The following is a 20,000-nucleotide window of genomic DNA, read 5'->3' on the forward strand; positions in this document are numbered from 1 at the left end:
CGCCGAGCGGCGTTTGGCCGCTTGCAATTCCTCAAACGGCAGTAGGGTGCTGACTGGTCTGAAGAGTCGACGATCAGCTGGACAATCTAACAGGCAGTTCCGCACAGTGAGAGGATCTTCAACTTCAAATGTCGATACTGGCTTATCCTGCAGGATAAATAAGAATAAGACGAAAACTCCCTAAACATCCACTAACACCACTGGTTACTTTACAATCAGCTCCTGCGGTGACATTGCACGACACTGACCAATGGTACTGACGTTCTAAACGTAACTGGCAATCGGCTCTAGCACATCTCGGATGCACACTCCAACAGCCTTCCAACTTGGAAGCCGGCTCTAAGTTATAGAAATAACAAATTGATTGTACTTCGAAGTAAAGTAACCGATGGCGTTAGTGGATATTCTAGTGTAACATGTAGCTCTTTGGTCCTCTTTTCTTCTTATAAATTAATCCTTGCCTCTCCACCAGAGTATAACTAGTACCTTAAATGTCAACACTGTTGTGAATTCCAGCAGAAATCCAAGAGAGCTCGATACCGGGAAGGTAGAGCCGTGACACACTAGTCAGAACAACAGATGGCCTGATCAGTCACAACTTAAAGTTTCATGCCATCTCAGGCACTCATCAGGTGATAAACATGTCAACTATATGTAGTATACTGTATTGGCTGTTTTGGTTATTCCTAATTGCATGGCGAATGTCCACTGATGATGATCACATAAAACATTTTCGAAACTATACATGTATGTACTATAATCATATTTATATACCCTTTTACATCATTTATACCCTTTTACATCATTTATACCCTTTTACATCATTTATACCCTTTTACACCGTTACGACTGCACAATTAGTTTTATTCATTGTCATTTTACATGTACTGTCTCCTCAACGATTATTCAGGACGAGAACTAGTGAACATTCCGAGTTGTTGAGTTACTGGGACTGAGGACATCAGCAAGTAAAGCACAGGCCAGTGAAATTCGATCCCGTTGACAGCGTATAGTGGTGTAATAGGCACTGGGCACTACAAAGCTCTAGCACTGTTCGCCAACACACAGCTACTTTATTCACGAGGTTGAACCTCACTGGTCAGGACTGTATACGAATTTGTCTGATCTGGTGAAATGTGAGATCACAGCCATGACAGCACACAATATGCACCACTACAAGAACTCACTCAACCCTCCAATGCGCATGTACCGTAAAATACCGTTGATCCCCCCCCCCCCCCCCCCACGCCATGTCGCTTCCCAGCTGGGTTTGCGGCAGGGGGCGGGAATTAGATCAAGGCTGTCAAGTGCAGTACGATGTACAACAATGTCGAGGATCAGACTCGATGTGCTGAATTGTGCACATTTTCATCCTGGATTGGCACGTATTGTGTACAGCAGTGCATGCGTCGGTTCAACATCGTTTTTCGTTGTATACGCCGAAGTCGCTTCAAAAGTAGAAAATCGACAGGGGGCGGGAATTAGAGAGGGGGCGAATCAACGGTACAGTCACCAGATACAATAGAAACGTATCAGCCGTTATTCGATTTGTTGTCATAATTGGCACACCCGCACGGCCATGCCTACTAACAGTCACTTTTGCTCTCGCATCCACTCGTAGTCTAGTTAGTCTACGTTCACTGATGTCGACCGAGGTAGCTCTCTTGCTGCTGTGCTGCTGTGTAATAGTTACATGTATCCAGCTCAGAATAACCCTGCTCCGTTCAGGGAATTCAGAATAGGAACACGGCTGTACCACCTGCTTTTTTCTTCTCTTTTAAAGCTATTATGTTATTCATTTTCTTTCGCCCTGTATTTCATTTATTATTATTTTCTCGTCATTCATTTTCTTGTTATTGGGCAACCTGCCCGTTAGAATCTGCGAAGTAAAATATACAACAAGCTAGCTGGGTGACATTCATGCACGGTCACGAAGAGGTTCTCAGGCCTTGTACACACAAAGGCACGCGTTTTCTTTCACAGTGGGCAGTCATATCACATTTTCAGGATGTTCTACAGCAAATACCCAAGGCATACCGTGATGCACAATAGTAAAGCCCGTCGCGGCAACCAACTGGCACTCTGATAAGGTGATCACCTGTCCTACAGGGCAACGTATCACAACCAGGACTGATGTCATGTCCACATGCGTGACTCTGGATAAGGAAGCCTACCGCCTGTACACAGAGACCATTACAATTACGTTTTTTTAAACATACAGTCAACTTCGCTAATAACGTCTGCGGATATAACGACAATTCACGAATAACGACCGTAGCAGAATTTCCATGCCCAGAGCAAAGTCCCATCCAACTGTAATACATATGAGACATGGGGTATAACGACACTTCGCGAACAAGGATACTTTTCTGATGCCCCGCCGAGTGTCGTTATACGCGAAGTTGACTGTATATGGTTTCTGTGTATTAAAATAGCTGCCTTAGACAGGTTTCACTGTCCGTGTACATACACCAGTAGTGCGGATTTCAACACACGGCGACAGAGTCTAGAGAATGGCACCCCCACTTCCAATACGTGAAGGTACACTACAGTCACTAGGGTCGGCTGGTGTCATAAGAATATTCCCTTACCATTTCCAATCCCACACACTCTCCGTAGCCAGCAACGTTTCCTTTCCAGCGTATTACGCCTGCAACAATGTCTCCGTCTGTTGTCAGCACGCACAGCCGTTTGTTAATGACAACTTGGCGTTCGGAGCTGTTGCCACTATCACTGGCTCTGCCAAATCCCAAAGCGGACATGCCTCTGGTAATGACACCTCGATAAGCCGGTTGTTCTGCCGCATTGCCCCGAGCATTTGCAGCGGTGTCGCGGTGAGCCAGAAGCCTATCGACGACAGGCTGCAGAAACGGGTGAATGGCGAGGTCGAACGCAGAGGCCAGAATCGGTGTCGGTGCCTTTCGCATTCTAAGAGCGAGTTCCTTTGCCTCTGTGTCAAAGCTATCATTCTTCTGTCCCTGTTGTGAACAAGCAGATCGTACCAACACACACACACGGCACACACAACAAACTGTAAGATGAACAAATAGATCAAGTGCTTGAAAATATAGATGGGTGGCTAGATGGTTGGATGGATGATGGCCAGATGAATCTGGGTTGATAATTGGATTTATAAATGATGAATAATGTTGTGTTGTGTATCATACACTACATTATAGGTGTCCTATACAAGCAATGAAACTACTCAGAAATATGGCTGCTCATGCATGGCGCAATTCACACCCCCAGGCAGAGGATTCTGGCCGAGCATGTTTCGGGAAGGTCATAAATTCCCCATTACAACAGTTCCTTTGCGCGTAAAATCGCCATGAAAGGGGAGGGATGGGGATTCATAGCACCCAGGGAGCCAACACATGACCATTACATCTGCAACTGTCCACATAGCCACGACTCCGCTTGGAAGCTACGCATGATCCATGGTCCCGTGCACTATACGATTGTGATCTACGGCTGCGTGGCCCGTTACTGACCCTGAACGTAGCCCAGACCAGCCGATCATCACAGCTCAGCCCTGCCCCATGACCAAAGCGACCAGAACGAGCAGTTTGGGAGCAAGACCCACATTGCTTCACCCTACAATTCCACCTGCTCGTGCCGACAGTCTCCCCAGATCACGCGGCAACGATTCTCTGATCTGAACTGACCCATCACTGGGCCATTGCTTCATCACACCCGGCCCTGTCCTAGATGATAGCTCACCAGAATCTCCACTGTGAACCAGGTTCCATGCTTGCCCTGGGCAGGCCCTGCGCTGATCACCATACCGGGAATATCGAACGTACCAGTGTACTTATACCTTCTGTAGCGCACAGCCTTGCCGTCACCAATATCTTGAGCTCCTTCCAGGCGAGTGCGGGAGAGGAATAGCTCAAGGCGGAGTTTCGGATCACTGCTTGCCCGCAGTAAATTGGCAACCTTCTCCGACAGCTCTTTAGTTGTGTACTTCGCTACCGAAACTTCTGCACCCGCTGGAGTGAAATCAAGCATTGCAATGGTTACGGTACTTCCAGAACTGCTCATTTGCAAGCCGATTTCGCCAGCCTTCAAGCTTCGCCGTTGTAACGAGGACTCTTCCCCGCCATGGAACCGCTTCAGCTCATCCCTGTGTACATCTTGAATCAATATTAGGAACACCATTGTTTCCTGGTAGTGAGACTGCGTTGGAACTGGCCTGGTGTTCGCGTGCGGCGATGCAGAATTTTCACTTCTAGAATGAAACGATCATGATTGCTCACCGGAGCACGAGAGCGCCGCCATGGCAGATACACAGGCAACCCTCACCTTTCTGGTCTTTTTGCGAATCTTCTTAGTGCACGCATTACGGTCAGTCTGTTTTCGAGCGTGAGGGAACAAACAAAACTTCCTTTCCGAAATAATGTCGGTGCAGGAACTTTTCGTCCCTATGTCATGCGTTCTAGTAGCAGTTGAACTGCACTACTTTACGTCAACAGCCTCAGCGGTGCGCGTGCGGTGAGCGAGGCTGCTAGTGCTGGCTAGTGCTGTGACCAGTGGCAGTGGTGACAGCGCGCTAGCGACCGATACAACTCGTAGACTCAACGAGTTCGACCGCTAGAATCAGACTACGAAGAGTAGGCCTACGAATCATACGATCATGATTGTACTCTTGCACTGTAGTACTAGTCACTACTCGTCATACACTTGATACGTGTCGCTTGCCATACGCGGGACTTTTCGGCGAAAGTCCCCTTGGAATTGGCCTTCTTCATCAATGACGTTGCTTCTGACGCTGCATCGTACTGTACATCAGGGAGTCGTAAAACTAAAAGTAACTTTTAGTTTTACGACTCCCTGGTTTTACTAACTTAGTTAGTAAAACTAGCTTTTACGACTCCCTGTACTGTCCCTAGCCTGATGTACATATATGTACATGCAACAGCGCAGCTAGCTGACCGTTTTTTTTAAACAGCTGAGTCATAAAAAAGATGGACCGTTCTACAAGTACTTGTTGTGTTGTACTAACTAATTACTTGTACTTGTAGTACTTGTTGTAGCTTCTCTGGCTTTTGGCCATAAATGGGTCAAATTTTGAGTTTTTTAGAATTTTTTCCGCAACCCCCTATGGAACATGATGGAATGCTCTTCCTTCTGAAGTCTATTTCTCCAAAAAAAAAACCGTAACAAGAATAAGATTTCAGCCAGATTTTGCTCCAAAAGCACCGAATTGGGAAAATCTAGGCCGTTTCACTCTATCCTTGCAACCCCAGTTGAGCCTGAGATGCCTTTTTTGGACCCCTTAGTTTCACACACACACACACACGTGACACACACACACACACACACACACACACACACACACACACACACACACACACACACACACACACACACACACACACACACACACACACACACCTTTCCCAAGCCCTGCACTGGCATGTGCAACCTAGCTCGGGACAGGGGGTTAGCGAGCCCGGACCTGCGCGGACAGTTTCACTAGCCATTGCAGTAATACGTATAGCCCGACCAACTTGTCTTAGCAACGAGTGTTTGGAACGAGTACGAGATCTTCACTATCAGTGTGATGACTACTACTGTAAAAGCAGAAATTTTCGGTGGTGTAATATTTTCGGCATTCTCCAAAATCGGCGGTTCGGCGGAGGGAAATTTTCGGTAAACCCGCGTTCCAGGTAAGTGTACTAGTACTATACCGGCATTTTCGGTGCGTCTTATTTTCGGTAAAAATTTCGGCACCGAAGTAAGTTACCGAAAATAAAACGCCACCGAAAATTTCTGCTTTTACAGTACATGTATTCACTAGTATCATGCGTATTCAATACAATATCTTTGGCAGCAACCGTGCACAGGGAATGTAAGGTGAAAACTAATAAAAAGAAGCATAGTGGGGTAGTGCCGTTGCTGTTTGCATTACGCAGAGCTCACTGACTTGTCAGTTTGAGCACTCTGGCAAGGTACGTTCGGGCCTGATTGGAAATTTTTATTTTCATTGCTATCAGGTTCGGCCTCATTTCCTCTGTGCTGCGCTGATGAGTTCACAAAGAACGAAACAGCATGAGTGAGTAAAAAGAAGCATAAATAGTTTAAATACCAGTTTAGAATCGGGCTGTGAGACAAGCACCTTCATATGAACACTAAATTTAAAAAGTATATAATGCGCTACAACAGTTCGAGCCACAGCAGCTTCATTTAGTCCCCGGGCCGTGGAAAAAAGACAGAAGTGAACAACCCTCATCCAGACCTAGCAAGCATTACAGTCAATTGCCTCAGCGCCTCAACAGGCCTTGGGAAAAACAACGTTATTAATCAACTGGTACTGAAAGATAATTAATTTTAAAATCTGTGCAGAACAGCTCCGCGGACTGAGGAGCAAGGGCAACGGACGGCCTTGTGTTGCTACCGTGTACAATGTACATTCACGATAGGAAACACGATGGCTCGGTCAAGACATGACAGACACAACAAATCGACTTCCGTCATAGTTACCGGTATCACCAGTATGCTAGTAGTGGCTGAACACTGTGCGGCACACCTGTATTGTGCCAAATCAAAGCTAGCGGCATCGCCACAGAAGCAGATCAAGACACTCGTCTCAAACACACCCATTACTACGGGTGCATGCTGAGCACTGCCCTACCACGATAGTCACCCAATGCGGACAGTGCACGCACGTCAGCCAGTTCCTGCCGGCTTGGCATTGTGCCAATGATCATCCCGTTGAAGAGCATCGACAAGACCCTGATTCAGACCAGTAGTAGTTCATGAGCTGTGGGTGATCTACACTGCTACACATTCAAACTGCTGCCTGCCTGCTTGCCTGTCCGCCATCATGTCTTCATCTGAGCAGAGGCAAACAAAGGTGAATAACAAACGAATACTAGTACTCGTCGGAGTATGAAGGCAGTGTTGCTTGCATCAACTTGCTTGCCACCAAGACCAATAGCGTGAAAACTGGCCGCAATCTGTGCGCTTACTGTTTTCTTGAATTGACTACAAATGAATACCGTCAACTTCGACACTCAGAGGGGCATCAGAAAAGTCTCCTTATTCGCGAAGTGTCCTTATACCCGAAGTCTCATTATAATTATGTATTACAGTTGGATGGGACTTTGCTCTGGGCATGGAAATTCTGTCGTTATTAGCGAACTGTCGTTATATCCGCAGTCGTTATTATAACTTATTAGCGAAGTTGTCTGTACTACAAGAAGGAAGTTTCTTGACAGCTATTCTTAGCTTCAGGGGTTGTGAAGAGGTCACTCACGGTCTTACCAGAGATATGGTGCCACGCAGTCGATCAGCTATCCCCACTCCGGCGTCTTGCTCCACAAAGTGGTACAGTGTTCCCAGCGTGGCTCGGTCACGTCGCGGCCACGTCAGCTCCCACCAGTAGCACAGCGCTCCGTGCATGGGTGCCACGCCCTTCTCGGCAGCATAGTCTGCAAGAATCTGCACCGCGTTGTGAGCCGAACCGCGAACGTCGCACACGATGCGACGCCACAGCTCCTTGCGTTTGGCATCGACCAGGACATTGTTCACTTCTATGGCTAGGCTGCTGAGATTGGGGATGTCCACAATCGGTGTTCCTGGTCTGAAATGCAAGAGAAGATTCAAGACAAAAATGCTGTTCCACTTCCATGTGCAGGTCTCTGCCATGCTATTTAAATTGTGTGATGTACTCAATCGAGAAGTACATGTAAGTCATCCTCAACGGTGAGTCATATGATTCACTCATATCCCCTTTTCAGCTGCGAAAAGGTGCAAAATTGTTGTTACCGATGATTCAGTAGCAGCATACAGTAAAACCTGGTTTAAGCGACCACCCCACGGGGCAAGCAAAAGCGGTCGTTAAAGTCAGGTGGTCTTTAGAACCAGGTCCCGCAGTGTCTGTGTAGAACTGTCGGTGCATGGAAAAACGGCCGTTAAGAGCAGGTGGTCGCTAAACACAGAGGTCGCTTACACCAGGTTTTACTGTACTCCTGGAGATACACTATCCGGCACCTCGATTATCTGGACTAGCATTTCCCAGGGTCTGCGGGCTTAAATCCAGGTTTTCAACAAGTTTCACTCTTGCCAGGGCAGGTTCAAAGTGTTCCCGGCTGAAAGTGCAGCGACAAGCGGCAAGAAGGAGATCACACAATACCGGACAAAGGGCACACTGAGAAGTTTGGGTGAAGTGTGTTGTTCGGACAATCTGCATGGACGTGCAACTTACGCCAGAGCTACTGAAGATCCTGATGGATCCAAACTTTCCGCAGTCACCTACAGCGCCAGCAGCAATGAGAACAAAACACGCACACAATGAATTGGTTGAAGATGTTCATAGGGCGTCTAGTCAGTCATTACAACAGCACTGGACTGAGTTAAAAATGGACAAAACTAAATCACGGGGTGTCGAGTTTACACAACATGCCTAGAATATCCAATTCCTCAAACTCATGGTGTTGGCTGTGTCAGGTTTATTATGCAGCCTGGCATTGCCTGCATACATAAAAGTTTAAAAAAAGTAAATTCGCATGTCAGTGTTACAACTGACTATACAATTGTGTTGAGAAACACAACCAGCTAAGGAACTAGTATCTCGGAATACCTGCACTGAGTGCACCGTGATGCACAGTGTTACAGATAAACCAGCACAGCTCAGTCACGATTTCAAAACGTGCGATCCAAGAATGTCCAACTGGGGCTGCTTGCAGTCATATTGCTTGTGTGAGCTAGGTCGGCCAGAGAGCGCATGTATCAGAGGTAGAAGAACTATTTCAAGATGGTACAGGCTGGAAAAAATGGGGAACATGGAGAACTATGCTGGGCAAGTGACAATCACAAGAGGAGTGTCTTCAATGTTATCAGTGTGCAAACAGAACACGGCCGACCGCCTTGATGTGAAATTGTTGTCTCCCTTGGACGTTGGAACCCCCATGTCTGCAATAATCTGTAAATGGTGTACACATACATGTAGCTTCAAGACACCTACCTCAAATGGTGCTGTTTCGTCAAACCAGCACTGGGCATTGCTTGGCACGCGCTGGTGGCTCGCACAGTAGAAACAGGACACAACTGAAGGCATGTTGCCCGATTTCTTAGGTCTGACAGTAGGCCCGCGGCCGCAGGTACACTTAGCCGGGATGGCCACGGTCAAGTTGAACTTGAGGCAGGGCACTCCGATCTTGGCTTTGATGTCGTCCAATTCAGCTTCGATGCATCGGCGAACGTTGACACAGGCACGGGAGATGGGACTAGTCCAACCTGGCTTGCCGCGGTGCATTCGCTTGACGAACCATTTGACGGCGGCGTGGATAGAACCAGAAGGTAGATCGTAGGTCAGAACAACATCTACAGGCGGCTCGTTCGGATAGCAGAGAGTTGCCCTGGAGCTGCGTAGGCTTGGTTGAACTCCGGGCTCCCGCCAACGGCTCATCAGACCCGTCACAAGCCGGAAGAAAATGCTATACGGCGTGGCCTCTTTGAACAGTGGTCCGCTGCCAGAGTCGGTGGCCAGATCGACGCAGAGTGGCGTGCGGTCCGTGCACAGTGTCGTCTCTCCTTCGTCGAGCAGTGCATCGCGGTCTAGGCCGTCAGCATCGCTCCCAATATGTGACGTAGCGGCAGTCGCGCTTTCCGATGGATCACTCAGCAGTGCACATGGCATGAAGTAGAACTTCGGTCTGCTCTCCTCGTTGACAGCTTCGTGAACCTCGCCTTCATACCAGGGGAAGACAAGACCGAGCAGTTCCATCATGCGCAGCAGCTTGCATTGGACTGCTTGATCCGTGATGTCCTGCCACACAGCACCGATCAGCGACCAGTGCAACTCGGCAAAGCTGTGAAGGCGATTCCACCAGTGCGAAAGACATGGCAAGATATCCACAGCGCCGTTGAAGGCTACCACATGCCGGACAAACCACTGAACGTTGTATATGACCAGGTCAGCAAGTCGAGGGCAGCGTGACTCGCTAAAGTATACAATCACGCCGTGTTCGTGGAAATAGTCTAGCACCGCTGTCATTTCTGCCTCGTCTCTGAGATCGCATGGTTCCTTTACAAGCTGATAAAGCCTGTCCCGGCTGATATAGCCTGGCTGAAGACGATCTGAGCTGGGTGAGGCGGAGGGAGATGCTTGACACCGTGCAAGTCTCATCTTCCGGACGATACGCTCAAACACCAGCCACCGTTTCCTCACCTGCCTACAGCCAGGCTCGACACCGGAGCTCCGCAGGACTCGAGAAACCTCCTGTTTGATGTGCTGTTTCAGTCGTTGAACAGCAGCTGGCTGCTCACTGCATGCCGCAGGCTGGCTTGGCTTCATGTCATCAATGAGGTGGATACGAGTGCGCTGCCCGGAGCCATCGTCAAAGGAGCTCCAGTGCTCCACGGCACTGAAATGTTCCAGTCGGTTGCGCAGCCTGTGGAAGATTTGCTCCTCCCGTTGCTTCAAATCATCAGCAGCTTTGCCAGCCAACGTGCCGACTAAGATGGTCGGTGGAAGCTTCGGTCCGTGCTCCTGCTGCTGAGGCTCGTCATGGTATTGGGTAGCCATGCCTCTTGCAGTGCACTGAGCCGAGAAGTGTGTGGACAGCAACTGATGGCAAACGTGATCAATGGTACTCCGCGCTGGCGTCACGGCCAGAAGGCGTTCTCGTCCTCCGAGGCGCATTGTCTGCGGCCGTGCATAGTCGAGCTGTTCGTCGGCCTGGAAGACGAGTACTTTGATTGCCACTGCGCTGGTGGAGAGTGCCTGAAGGATTGGTTCATGAACAGGCTGCCCGCCGCTGTCCCAGAAAGAGAGTATAACTTCGTCATCGCGTACCTGTCGCAGTAGCGCAGATGAATGTTTGAGCCTCTCCGCCAATACGTCCAGGTGAAGACCAAGACCGGCGGGTGGCGATGGTGTCTGGCCGGAAGGGGAGTGCGACTGAGTAGATGCAGCAGTGTGGTCATGATGATGATGGTGATGGTGATGTGCATGAAGTGAGTAAACAGGCTTGAACACGCCATTGGGCACCGTAGACTCCTGCCATGCTTCTTTCGTCACCAGCAGCGGTTGCTCGGGCACACTGTCACACACAGTTCCCGCGCCCTGGACATCACTGGCACTCGCACTGACATCGGGCAAGGGACTAGATTCACCACACTGTCTGTCTTGCTGTGGTTCAAGCCCATCCACCAGTCCGCCTTTAGACGTGAGCGAGATGTTGTGCAATCGATCGACTAGCTGCGGTAACTCACTGGCAATGAAGACGTCTTCTTGTGTGAGTGCTTGGCTGGTGGGCTGACCAATGGTCACATGTCCTGTACGTGAGGTACTTAACAGGCAGACCTTCTCCTCCATCCCACTAACGCTGATACTGGTGTCTGCTGCAGGTTGGTCAAGCAGTACGCGCAGTAGACTTGTTTTGTCCGCGGGCCACTGGCCAAGCAGATCCACACGAACATGTCTCACTCGTGTCGTGCCGTCCAGCCACGATGCGACGGCATCTTGCGCTTCGCAATGCTCCAGCACCGCTGTGTCCAGCCTCGGAGTTGCTTGACCTTCGTGATCCTGTACCGGTCTGGAAAGACGGCCTTCTGAGTGGCATGGAACTGGCTGATCCACGGCACTGGACTCGTCACCGCTTCCACGTCCTGTCACCGAGATCCAGCGCGCCACCCCAGCCTGCGTGACACCGTGTTCAGGCTTCGATGCACCTTGGTCTTGCTCCTGCACTACTGTGTTGTTCGGGTGCTCAGTGCTCTGTGCATAGTGATCATCTGACTGCCCTATACTCTCCGCAGACTGTTCACAAGTCTCATCATCACGCACCTGCGATACTGCCACCCATCCAGGATCGACGATATCTGCCTTGATGTCTAAAGCAATCGATGCTGACCCCCCTGTCGTGTAGCAAGCGTCATGATGCTTTGCCGGTGCTGACTTCTCTTTGGACACTGATGTTGAGTTTGTGTCCAGTTCTGCATCAGATGCGGTGCCTTGGCCGGCTGTCGTGAGCTGAACATTTACATCAGAGGTTTTGGGAGTTGGCTTCTCAGCCAGTGTAGAAGTTGATCTGTTATGCAGGTCCGCATCTGATGCTCTGCTCCGGCTAGCCACAGTAGGTGTGTCACATACAGCAGCAGCTTTCTCACTTTCCAAACACACCATTGTAGACTGCTCACTGGCTGTAGATGCCTCGCTGGCTGCAGACTGCTCACTGTCTGTGGACTGCTCACTGGGTGCAGATTGCTCACTGGGTGTAGACTGCTCACTGAGTGTAGACTGCTCACTGGGTGTAGACAGCTCAATGGGTGTAGACTGCTCACTGGGCGTAGACTGCTCACTGGGTGTAGACTGCTCACTGGGCGTAGACTGCTCACTAGCTATAGACTGCCCACTGGCTGTAGGCTGATCACTGGCTTCGGGATTAGCACGGCAGCAATCCAGCTCCGGAGCTGTACAATCACCACTGTCATCACCACTGTGTTCACTATGGCTCGGTTCCAGATTCTTCGGGCTTGGATCTAAAGCAGGTGGCGTTGATATCAAACACAACACAGTTTGTAGCAATGCACGTGTGTGTGCGCATACACGCGCGCGCGCGCACGCACACACACACACACACACACACACATGAATGCACACACATACAAGTACACACATACACCCGCACATACACACACACACACACACACACACACACACACGCACGTACCACACATATGCATGCACGCACCACACACATACACACACACGTACACACGTACACACACATACATGCATACACACACCTACGAGCCAAGGCACAGGACAAGTGGACAAGCAACATTCACTGGAGATCGTACATACAGCAAGTCAATGACGATATTGCAGCAATAATTACAGTAACACAGTTATGTGGCACACATGACACAGTCATACTAGAAAGATCTGGAGTACACATTGACGTATCTAGTGCCAGCACACTGTGAAGCGCATACAAAGGCATACCTGTAACAGATGCTTCATCCGTAACAGCAGGGCCGTTGGTTTCCATTGGAGACACATTGTTCTCCTCTCCATCTCCGTCGCTGCTAAGATTATTTGCTGTTATTGTCTTGTCAAGGGGAGTAGCATTGTTCACTGGCGGCGGATTATTTTGAAAGCTTGACGGAGCCTCGGCTAAACTAGCACTGAACTCCTCTTCCTGGTCTGTGTTTTTCACTGGCACTGATCCGCTGTGCTTATCTGAAGTGTTTTTAGCTAGTAGAGTAGTTTGGCGGTCTCCATCCTCCCTTGGAGCATGCTTACTGATGGGTGTGGGCAAGAAGACACTGCCAGTCTTCAGCTCCCTGTCAAGCTTCACGTCTCGGAGCTTTCCCCCGGTACTGATATTTCCCGTGGCAGCAGCCGGTTTCTTCGGGTCCGCCGTGTGCGCAGCGCGATCTGCGGCTGTGTTTTGTCCAGGCTTGCTGGGTACTACTACGTATTCCTGGTAATCGGCATCCTCCGCCAAACTGGCCATACTGGCTGTTGCAAAGCCGGCGTCAGCAAGGGCGTCAGCTGAGCTGTGAGGCGGTGTAGTGTGCACGGATGTAGTAGATGCACTTGTTGTGACATCTACACCGTGTGACTCGGTTTGTGATTGGCGTTTGGCGGGTGTGGTTGTTGCTGATTTGCCGCTGGGAGCTTTTCCTTTTGCAGTGTTCGGAGTGATGCCTTGCTTTCTCTTGGCCGCCTTTGTAGTGCGGTACTTCTGCAGCTCATTGGCCACATCCTGCATCAGCGGCCTCGGAGAGATGTCGCACGCATTCACATATTCAATGCGTGGAGACTCTGGCAAACTGTGGTCCAACCGCTCTATTGCCATTTTGCTTGAGGAAAAATTCTCACTTGCTGGACCCTGGAAACAGATACGGGCACAGGGACAAACATGCGTGCACAGGGACAAACATGCGTGCACAGGGACAAACATGCGTGCACAGGGACAAACATGCGTGCACAGGGACAAACATGCGTGCACAGGGACAAACATGCGTGCACAGGGACAAACATGCGTGCACAGGGACAAACATGCGTGCACAGGGACAAACATGCGTGCACAGGGACAAACATGCGTGCACAGGGACAAACATGCGTGCACAGGGACAAACATGCGGGCACAGGGACAAACATGCGGGCACAGGGACAAACATGCGTGCACAGGGACAAACATGCGTGCACAGGGACGAACATGCGTGCACAGGGACGAACATGCGTGCACAGGGACGAACATGCGTGCACAGGGACAAACATGCGTGCACAGGGACAAACATGCGTGCACAGGGACAAACATGCGTGCACAGGGACAAACATGCGTGCACAGGGACAAACATGCGTGCACAGGGACAAACATGCGTGCACAGGGACAAACATGCGTGCACAGGGACAAACATGCGTGCACAGGGACAAACATGCGTGCACAGGGACAAACATGCGTGCACAGGGACAAACATGCGTGCACAGGGACAAACATGCGTGCACAGGGACAAACATGCGTGCACAGGGACAAACATGCGTGCACAGGGACAAACATGCGGGCACAGGGACAAACATGCGTGCACATGGACAAACATGCGTGCACAGGGACAAACATGCGTGCACAGGGACAAACATGCGTGCACAGGGACAAACATGCGTGCACAGGGACAAACATGCGTGCACAGGGACAAACATGCGTGCACAGGGACAAACATGCGTGCACAGGGACAAACATGCGTGCACAGGGACAAACATGCGTGCACAGGGACAAACATGCGTGCACAGGGACAAACATGCGTGCACAGGGACAAACATGCGTGCTGAACAAAACTTGAGCTACACAGACAGTAGGACTGGGAGCTGCTCTGCTACATTTGTGCTTTAAAAATGAAATCGGCCCAAAACCTAAGCTAAGATCCTTGCACCGTTACACAGCCCAGTGCTTGCAGGTGTGTAGATCCGCACAACTGTGGGAGTGTGTGTGTGTGTGGGGAGTGGGGGGGGGGGGGGGGGGGGCAGACTCACAAGGCTGGATTTTGCTTACTTCGAGTAGAAGTTACCAGTCCAGCCTTGTCACTCGATCGCTTATTGCAAGCGCTGTGGACTGTGGTGGCGACGCGGTTACTGTCTGTAGCACAGAGACTACCTGGACTTGCACGTGAACCTGAGGCCACTGGTCGGGGGAGGGAGTTCTCTTCTATCATCACAACGCAGTACTCCATTCTCCTTGCTTTGTCCTGTTACCCATTCTCCTTGCTTTGTCCTGTTACCCATTCTCCTTGCTTTGTCCTGTTACCCATTCTCCTTGCTTTATCCTGTTACCCATTCTCCTTGCTTTGTCCTGTTACCCATTCTCCTTGCTTTGTCCTGTTACCCATTCTCCTTGCTTTGTCCTGTTACCCATTCTCCTTGCTTTGTCCTGTTTCCCATTCTCCTTGCTTTGTCCTGTTACCCATCCTCCTTGCTTTGTCCTGTTACCCATTCTCCTTGCTTTGTCCTGTTACCCATTCTCCTTGCTTTGTCCTGTTACCCATTCTCCTTGCTTTGTCCTGTTACCCATTCTCCTTGCTTTGTCCTGTTACCCATTCTCCTTGCTTTGTCCTGTTACCCATTCTCCTTGCTTTGTCCTGTTACCCATTCTCCTTGCTTTGTCCTGTTACCCATTCTCCTTGCTTTGTCCTGTTACCCATTCTCCTTGCTTTGTCCTGTTACCCATTCTCCTTGCTTTGTCCTGTTACCCATTCTCCTTGCTTTGTCCTGTTTCCCATTCTCCTTGCTTTGTCCTGTTACCCATTCTCCTTGCTTTGTCCTGTTACCCATTCTCCTTGCTTTGTCCTGCTACCCATTCTCCTTGCTTTGTCCTGTTACCCATTCTCCTTGCTTTGTCCTGTTACCCATTCTCCTTGCTTTGTCCTGTTACCCATTCTCCTTGCTTTGTCCTGTTACCCATTCTCCTTGCTTTGTCCTGTTTCCCATTCTCCTTGCTTTGTCCTGTTACCCATTCCATGTGATTATGGTTTTACATCGTTGCTGTAAATGTAATGATATCTCAAAACTCTGGTGTTGAAGTACCAATAGTGAAAATGGGTGCCGAGACATTCAACAGCCTGATACCTAGTACAGTATTACAGGATGCCAGAGCCAGAGCAACTTTTAAAAATTGGGGAAACAGCACCTCTTCTGTGAAGGGTCTGTACCTCCATAGAGATTGGCGCTACCCGAAAGCATGCACAGTCAGAATATAGGTCTTCTGACTGTAAAACAGTAAACCCTGTGTTTGACGGACCCCGGTGTACCAAGTGGAATCCTGTATTGACCGGACAAATCTTCATGCGCCAAAGATAAGTGCTGTGTTTCGAGCGTGCATCCCTGGATCAAGCGGAATCCTGAAAGGGCAGTTTCCGGTTTTCCGCTTCACCAAGCTCAAGGGTGTCTGTTTAACAATAACTAAAGGGCGGGTTTTATTGCAACGCTACGTTATAATTATTACCGTAAAGTACCGCCAGAGCGCCCCGTCTCGCGAGAGCGCCCCACCTTGATTTTACAGCCAGGGAAAGGAAATTCGTGTGGCACAATGCAACGAAATTTGTGCGGTGTGAGAACTTTAGTGTACTAAGGTAACACTTGGCAGGTTTTTGTGTGGAGCTCATGTCCGCTCGAAGGCAAATCGAGTACGGATTGAGTGCACAGCGTGCGATGTGTGTACAAGGTTCGTGTCGTAGGACCTACAGGTGGGAAATCACCTCCACAATATGACCACGAAAGGACGAGATGGTGGGGCGCTCTGGCGATACTTTACGGTACATGTAGATCTACATCTCTCTCTCACTTGATCTATTTCCTTAGCCTATCCTCGATTAAAGGGGAAGTTAAGGCAAAAATTAAAATTTCACCAGGTGTAGTCTTCGGGGTGCTGAGTCGGATGGTCTTGGTCCGAGAAAGCTGAGACGCTCCCTTCCTACTTGAATCCCAATCGAACTCGCGCACTTCCACCGAAACTGGGTGACTGCGCCCTACTAGATGGGGATTTGTATGCAAAATGTCACTAAAATCGCCATTTCGTTCTTATAAAAGCACGGATGACCGCGATTGGCCCATATGTTGTTCTCTTTTGGACGCTGAGTCAACTGGTTTTGGTCCGAAAAGGCTGCGATGCAGCGTTCCTCCTTTATTCCCAATCGAACATGGTTGAACAAGCGGTCACGTGCTCCTGGGTGCCCAAATCACCTGGTCACCACGCCAGCAGGCGACAACTTTCACACCAAGGTTCAACTCGAGTTCAACTCGAGTGACAGGACTGCACCCAAAAAAGGTCAAACACGCTAGTAAGTTGTACCCTGCAGGCACGGTGACCAGTTGACTGGTGTACGCAGGAGCACGTGACCGCTTGTTCAACCATGTTCGATTAGAAATAAAAGAGGAACGCTGCATCGCAGCCTTTTCGGACCAAAACCAATCGACTCAGCGTCCAAAAGACTACAACATATGGGCCAATCGCGGTCATCCATGCTTTTATAAGAACGAAATGGCGCTTTTAGTGACATTTTGCATACAAATCCCCATCTAGTAGGGCGCAGTCACCCAGTTTCGGTGGAAGTGCGCGAGTTCGATTGGGATTCAAGTAGGAAGGGAGCGTCTCAGCTTCCTCGGACCACGACCATTCGACTCAGCACCCCGAAGACTACAACTGGTGAAATTTTTATTTTTGCCTTAACTTCCCCTTTAACTGCTCCCTCTACATAAAGTTGTCATTAAATTCATTCTTCTTGCAGGAGATCCCCTCGACAGGCGTCCTTTTAAAATATAATAAAATACAAAATACAAAAATACATGATTGTGCTAGCCTCTACCTACCAGAACCTCAACTTCAAACCACGTGCCTCTCTGGCCAGGCCTAGGCCCACAGCTGCGCACCACGCCAGCATAGTGCTCCATGCTCTTTCTGAAAACGTTGAACCCACTGTAGGGCTTCACACACGCTATGGAGCAGGTGTGACCGGGCCGGATTGTTCTGACGGAATCCAGCTTGTCCGCTGTCTGCATGAACTCGTAGCGCTTCTTCTTTTCGCCGATTGCCAACAAAAATTCAGCACAGTCACCGGGCAACCGCTTGGCGAAGGAAAACGGTACACAGACAATGTCCTGTGACTCCAGCTCTCCACTGATGTCGATCAGGATGCTTCCCACACCGGCTCGTGCTCCCAGCTTCTCTCCCCGCGGCACCGCGCCGATTTCTCCGCACTGCACTCGCTTCCTGGCAGGGATCCCATGCCCAGTCTGCTTGAGCAGCTCCTCGGCGCTGATGTCCCGAAGAATGATATAGTACACCGAGTCGGACGACGGAGCGCCGGGCACAGCCGAAGATGCCGCAGGTGTGGCAAGCGCCATTGTAGAAACGATGTCGCGTTTCGACTCGACACCATTCATTCGCGGCAAACAAAAAGACTATGATGTTGCGAGCTGGCCGTGAACGCCACTTTTGTAGTTATACAACCAGGCGTCTTCTGGGACGAACACGGCTATCCACTAATCCAGCAGCACCGAGTCGGAGAGGATAGTTGTTCGCTACATAGGCGTTGCTTGACCGTCGGGTGGACAACAGTTTCACTGACCAGTGAAGTGACTGAACGAGATGGCACACGTCGTTCAACGGTTGCGTTCCCCCTGCTTCATTGCCAGCAGCAGCAGCAGCCAGTATTTTGGCAGGAATAATGACGGCCACTCCGGCCGGAACCACCGCAAAAGTGGGGGAACCGGATAATCGAACACACATACTGTATGCGTGCATGGCATGCCGCATATGCTGCAAATCGGTAACCAACGATATTCTTCCGGATGGCGAGGGATCCGGATAAAAGAGCACTGGATAAGCGAGATCTGACTGTACACGAAACTGGGGTAGATCTACTACAAATGCAAGGCAGGGCCTTGGCGACTTCATTTGCTTGGACTGACTGCAGAGAGTAGCGTAGATCTACTTGTACTAGTAGTAGTAGTAGATTGTAGATCTACCAGCGCTGCGTGCAGCCGATCCGATGCAGATGCTGCCAGCGGCCTCGGCTGCCATTGATGCCAATGATGGGCTAGGGGTAGGTGATGGCCTTGCATTGGGACTAGGGAGTTTACACACAGTCACTGCACCGATACCCCCACGGCCCCAGGCCACACCATCAGTTTTCTTCGCATCCAGCCCGATCGACCATGGTTGACAGCATAGATCGTGATTGACGATTGCGGTCCCTGGTCGGGATGACACTGGCAATTATTTACATGACGGCTTGGCAGACCTGTTATGTGGAAAGGGTTGGGAGTCCAGCTGTCCAAAAGAACACTACGACAGAAGAACGAGAAGAAGTAAAGCAGGACTTTGCGCTCTAAGATTAGACTAAGAACATGAAAGTATTGTTCAAGTAAAGCTGTTCACCATGTCGACGTCTACCAATAGTAACCATGCACCAGTATTATCCGTATACCGTTGCCCCCCCCCCGACTGAGTCACTCCCCACACCAGCATCCTTGCTGAAACATCTGCACAGGCTGCATAGCAGGAATGCTTGCCAGCCTGGCGGCTACGCGACACATCCTGACACAATGCCATGCATGACATGAACGCTTTAGTGGCTATCCCGGTATCCGGACCGCAGTCCAGTCCTCCACTTAAAAAATAGTATGGAAGTCACATTGTGATTCGTTATCAGCGTCGTCTGATGATTGGTCCAAGTGCGCCGGCGGGTAGTGCATGCACTGACCCAAGCCAAGGCAACGGCGTGTGTTGTGCTTTGTGCGTTGTGTCCTTGTCAGTATTCTATAGGTACCTCACTTATCAGAGTAAATTTTGCCTTAGGTCGGGCCCCAGGAGTATTTCCTGGGATAATTCATAATTGTTGCGGGAATAATCCAATTCGGGAGAATGAAGTTGAAGACACCACTGCAGCTGTACTTATGGTTGATAAATATGGTGGTAAAGACACACCTGGCAATATGGCGGTAAACACAAGCCATATTGTATGCACAGGTGTGTCTTTACCACCATATT

At 49.9% G+C, this 20,000-nt stretch overlaps 2 protein-coding genes across 2 annotated transcripts in view; both read right to left on the minus strand.

The window, feature by feature from the left end:
- Nucleotides 1-4,434, minus strand: part of LOC135817276 (uncharacterized) — a 20,733-nt gene extending 16,299 nt beyond the window's left edge. Inside the window, exons 1-3 of the mRNA XM_065330427.1 lie at nucleotides 3,721-4,434; nucleotides 2,592-2,978; nucleotides 1-147 (exon numbers count right to left, since the gene is read on the minus strand). The exon at nucleotides 1-147 is cut by the window's left edge and continues 1,059 nt beyond it. Coding sequence (XP_065186499.1) covers nucleotides 1-147; nucleotides 2,592-2,978; nucleotides 3,721-4,158 — 972 coding nt within the window. The 5' untranslated portion in view covers nucleotides 4,159-4,434. The remainder of the gene's footprint in view (nucleotides 148-2,591; nucleotides 2,979-3,720) is intronic.
- A 1,358-nt stretch (nucleotides 4,435-5,792) lies between these two features.
- Nucleotides 5,793-18,704, minus strand: LOC135817274 (uncharacterized). The gene is made up of 6 exons (XM_065330425.1): nucleotides 17,819-18,704; nucleotides 12,956-13,847; nucleotides 8,969-12,489; nucleotides 8,210-8,256; nucleotides 7,267-7,585; nucleotides 5,793-6,836 (listed from the first exon to the last, which is right to left on the minus strand). Exons 1-6 carry the CDS (start codon nucleotides 18,389-18,391, stop codon nucleotides 6,825-6,827), a joined length of 5,364 nt encoding a protein of 1,787 aa, XP_065186497.1. The 5' UTR covers nucleotides 18,392-18,704; the 3' UTR covers nucleotides 5,793-6,824.
- Between the last annotated feature and the right edge of the window lie 1,296 nt (nucleotides 18,705-20,000).

The sequence above is a fragment of the Sycon ciliatum genome, chromosome 5 (assembly GCF_964019385.1).
Source record: "Sycon ciliatum chromosome 5, ocSycCili1.1, whole genome shotgun sequence".
NCBI lineage: Eukaryota > Metazoa > Porifera > Calcarea > Leucosolenida > Sycettidae > Sycon > Sycon ciliatum.

Bases quoted from the DNA above. Each gene is read 5' to 3' on its own strand.
- LOC135817274 (XM_065330425.1), bottom strand. From the start codon at position 18,391: ATGAATGGTGTCGAGTCGAAACGCGACATCGTTTCTACAATGGCGCTT. The intron at 8,257-8,968 runs GTAGGTGTCTTG...CTGGCGCTGTAG, and splicing joins ACGAAACAGCACCATTTGAG to GTGACTGCGGAAAGTTTGGA. The intron at 7,586-8,209 runs GTAAGTTGCACG...CTTGCATTTCAG, and splicing joins GGATCTTCAGTAGCTCTGGC to ACCAGGAACACCGATTGTGG.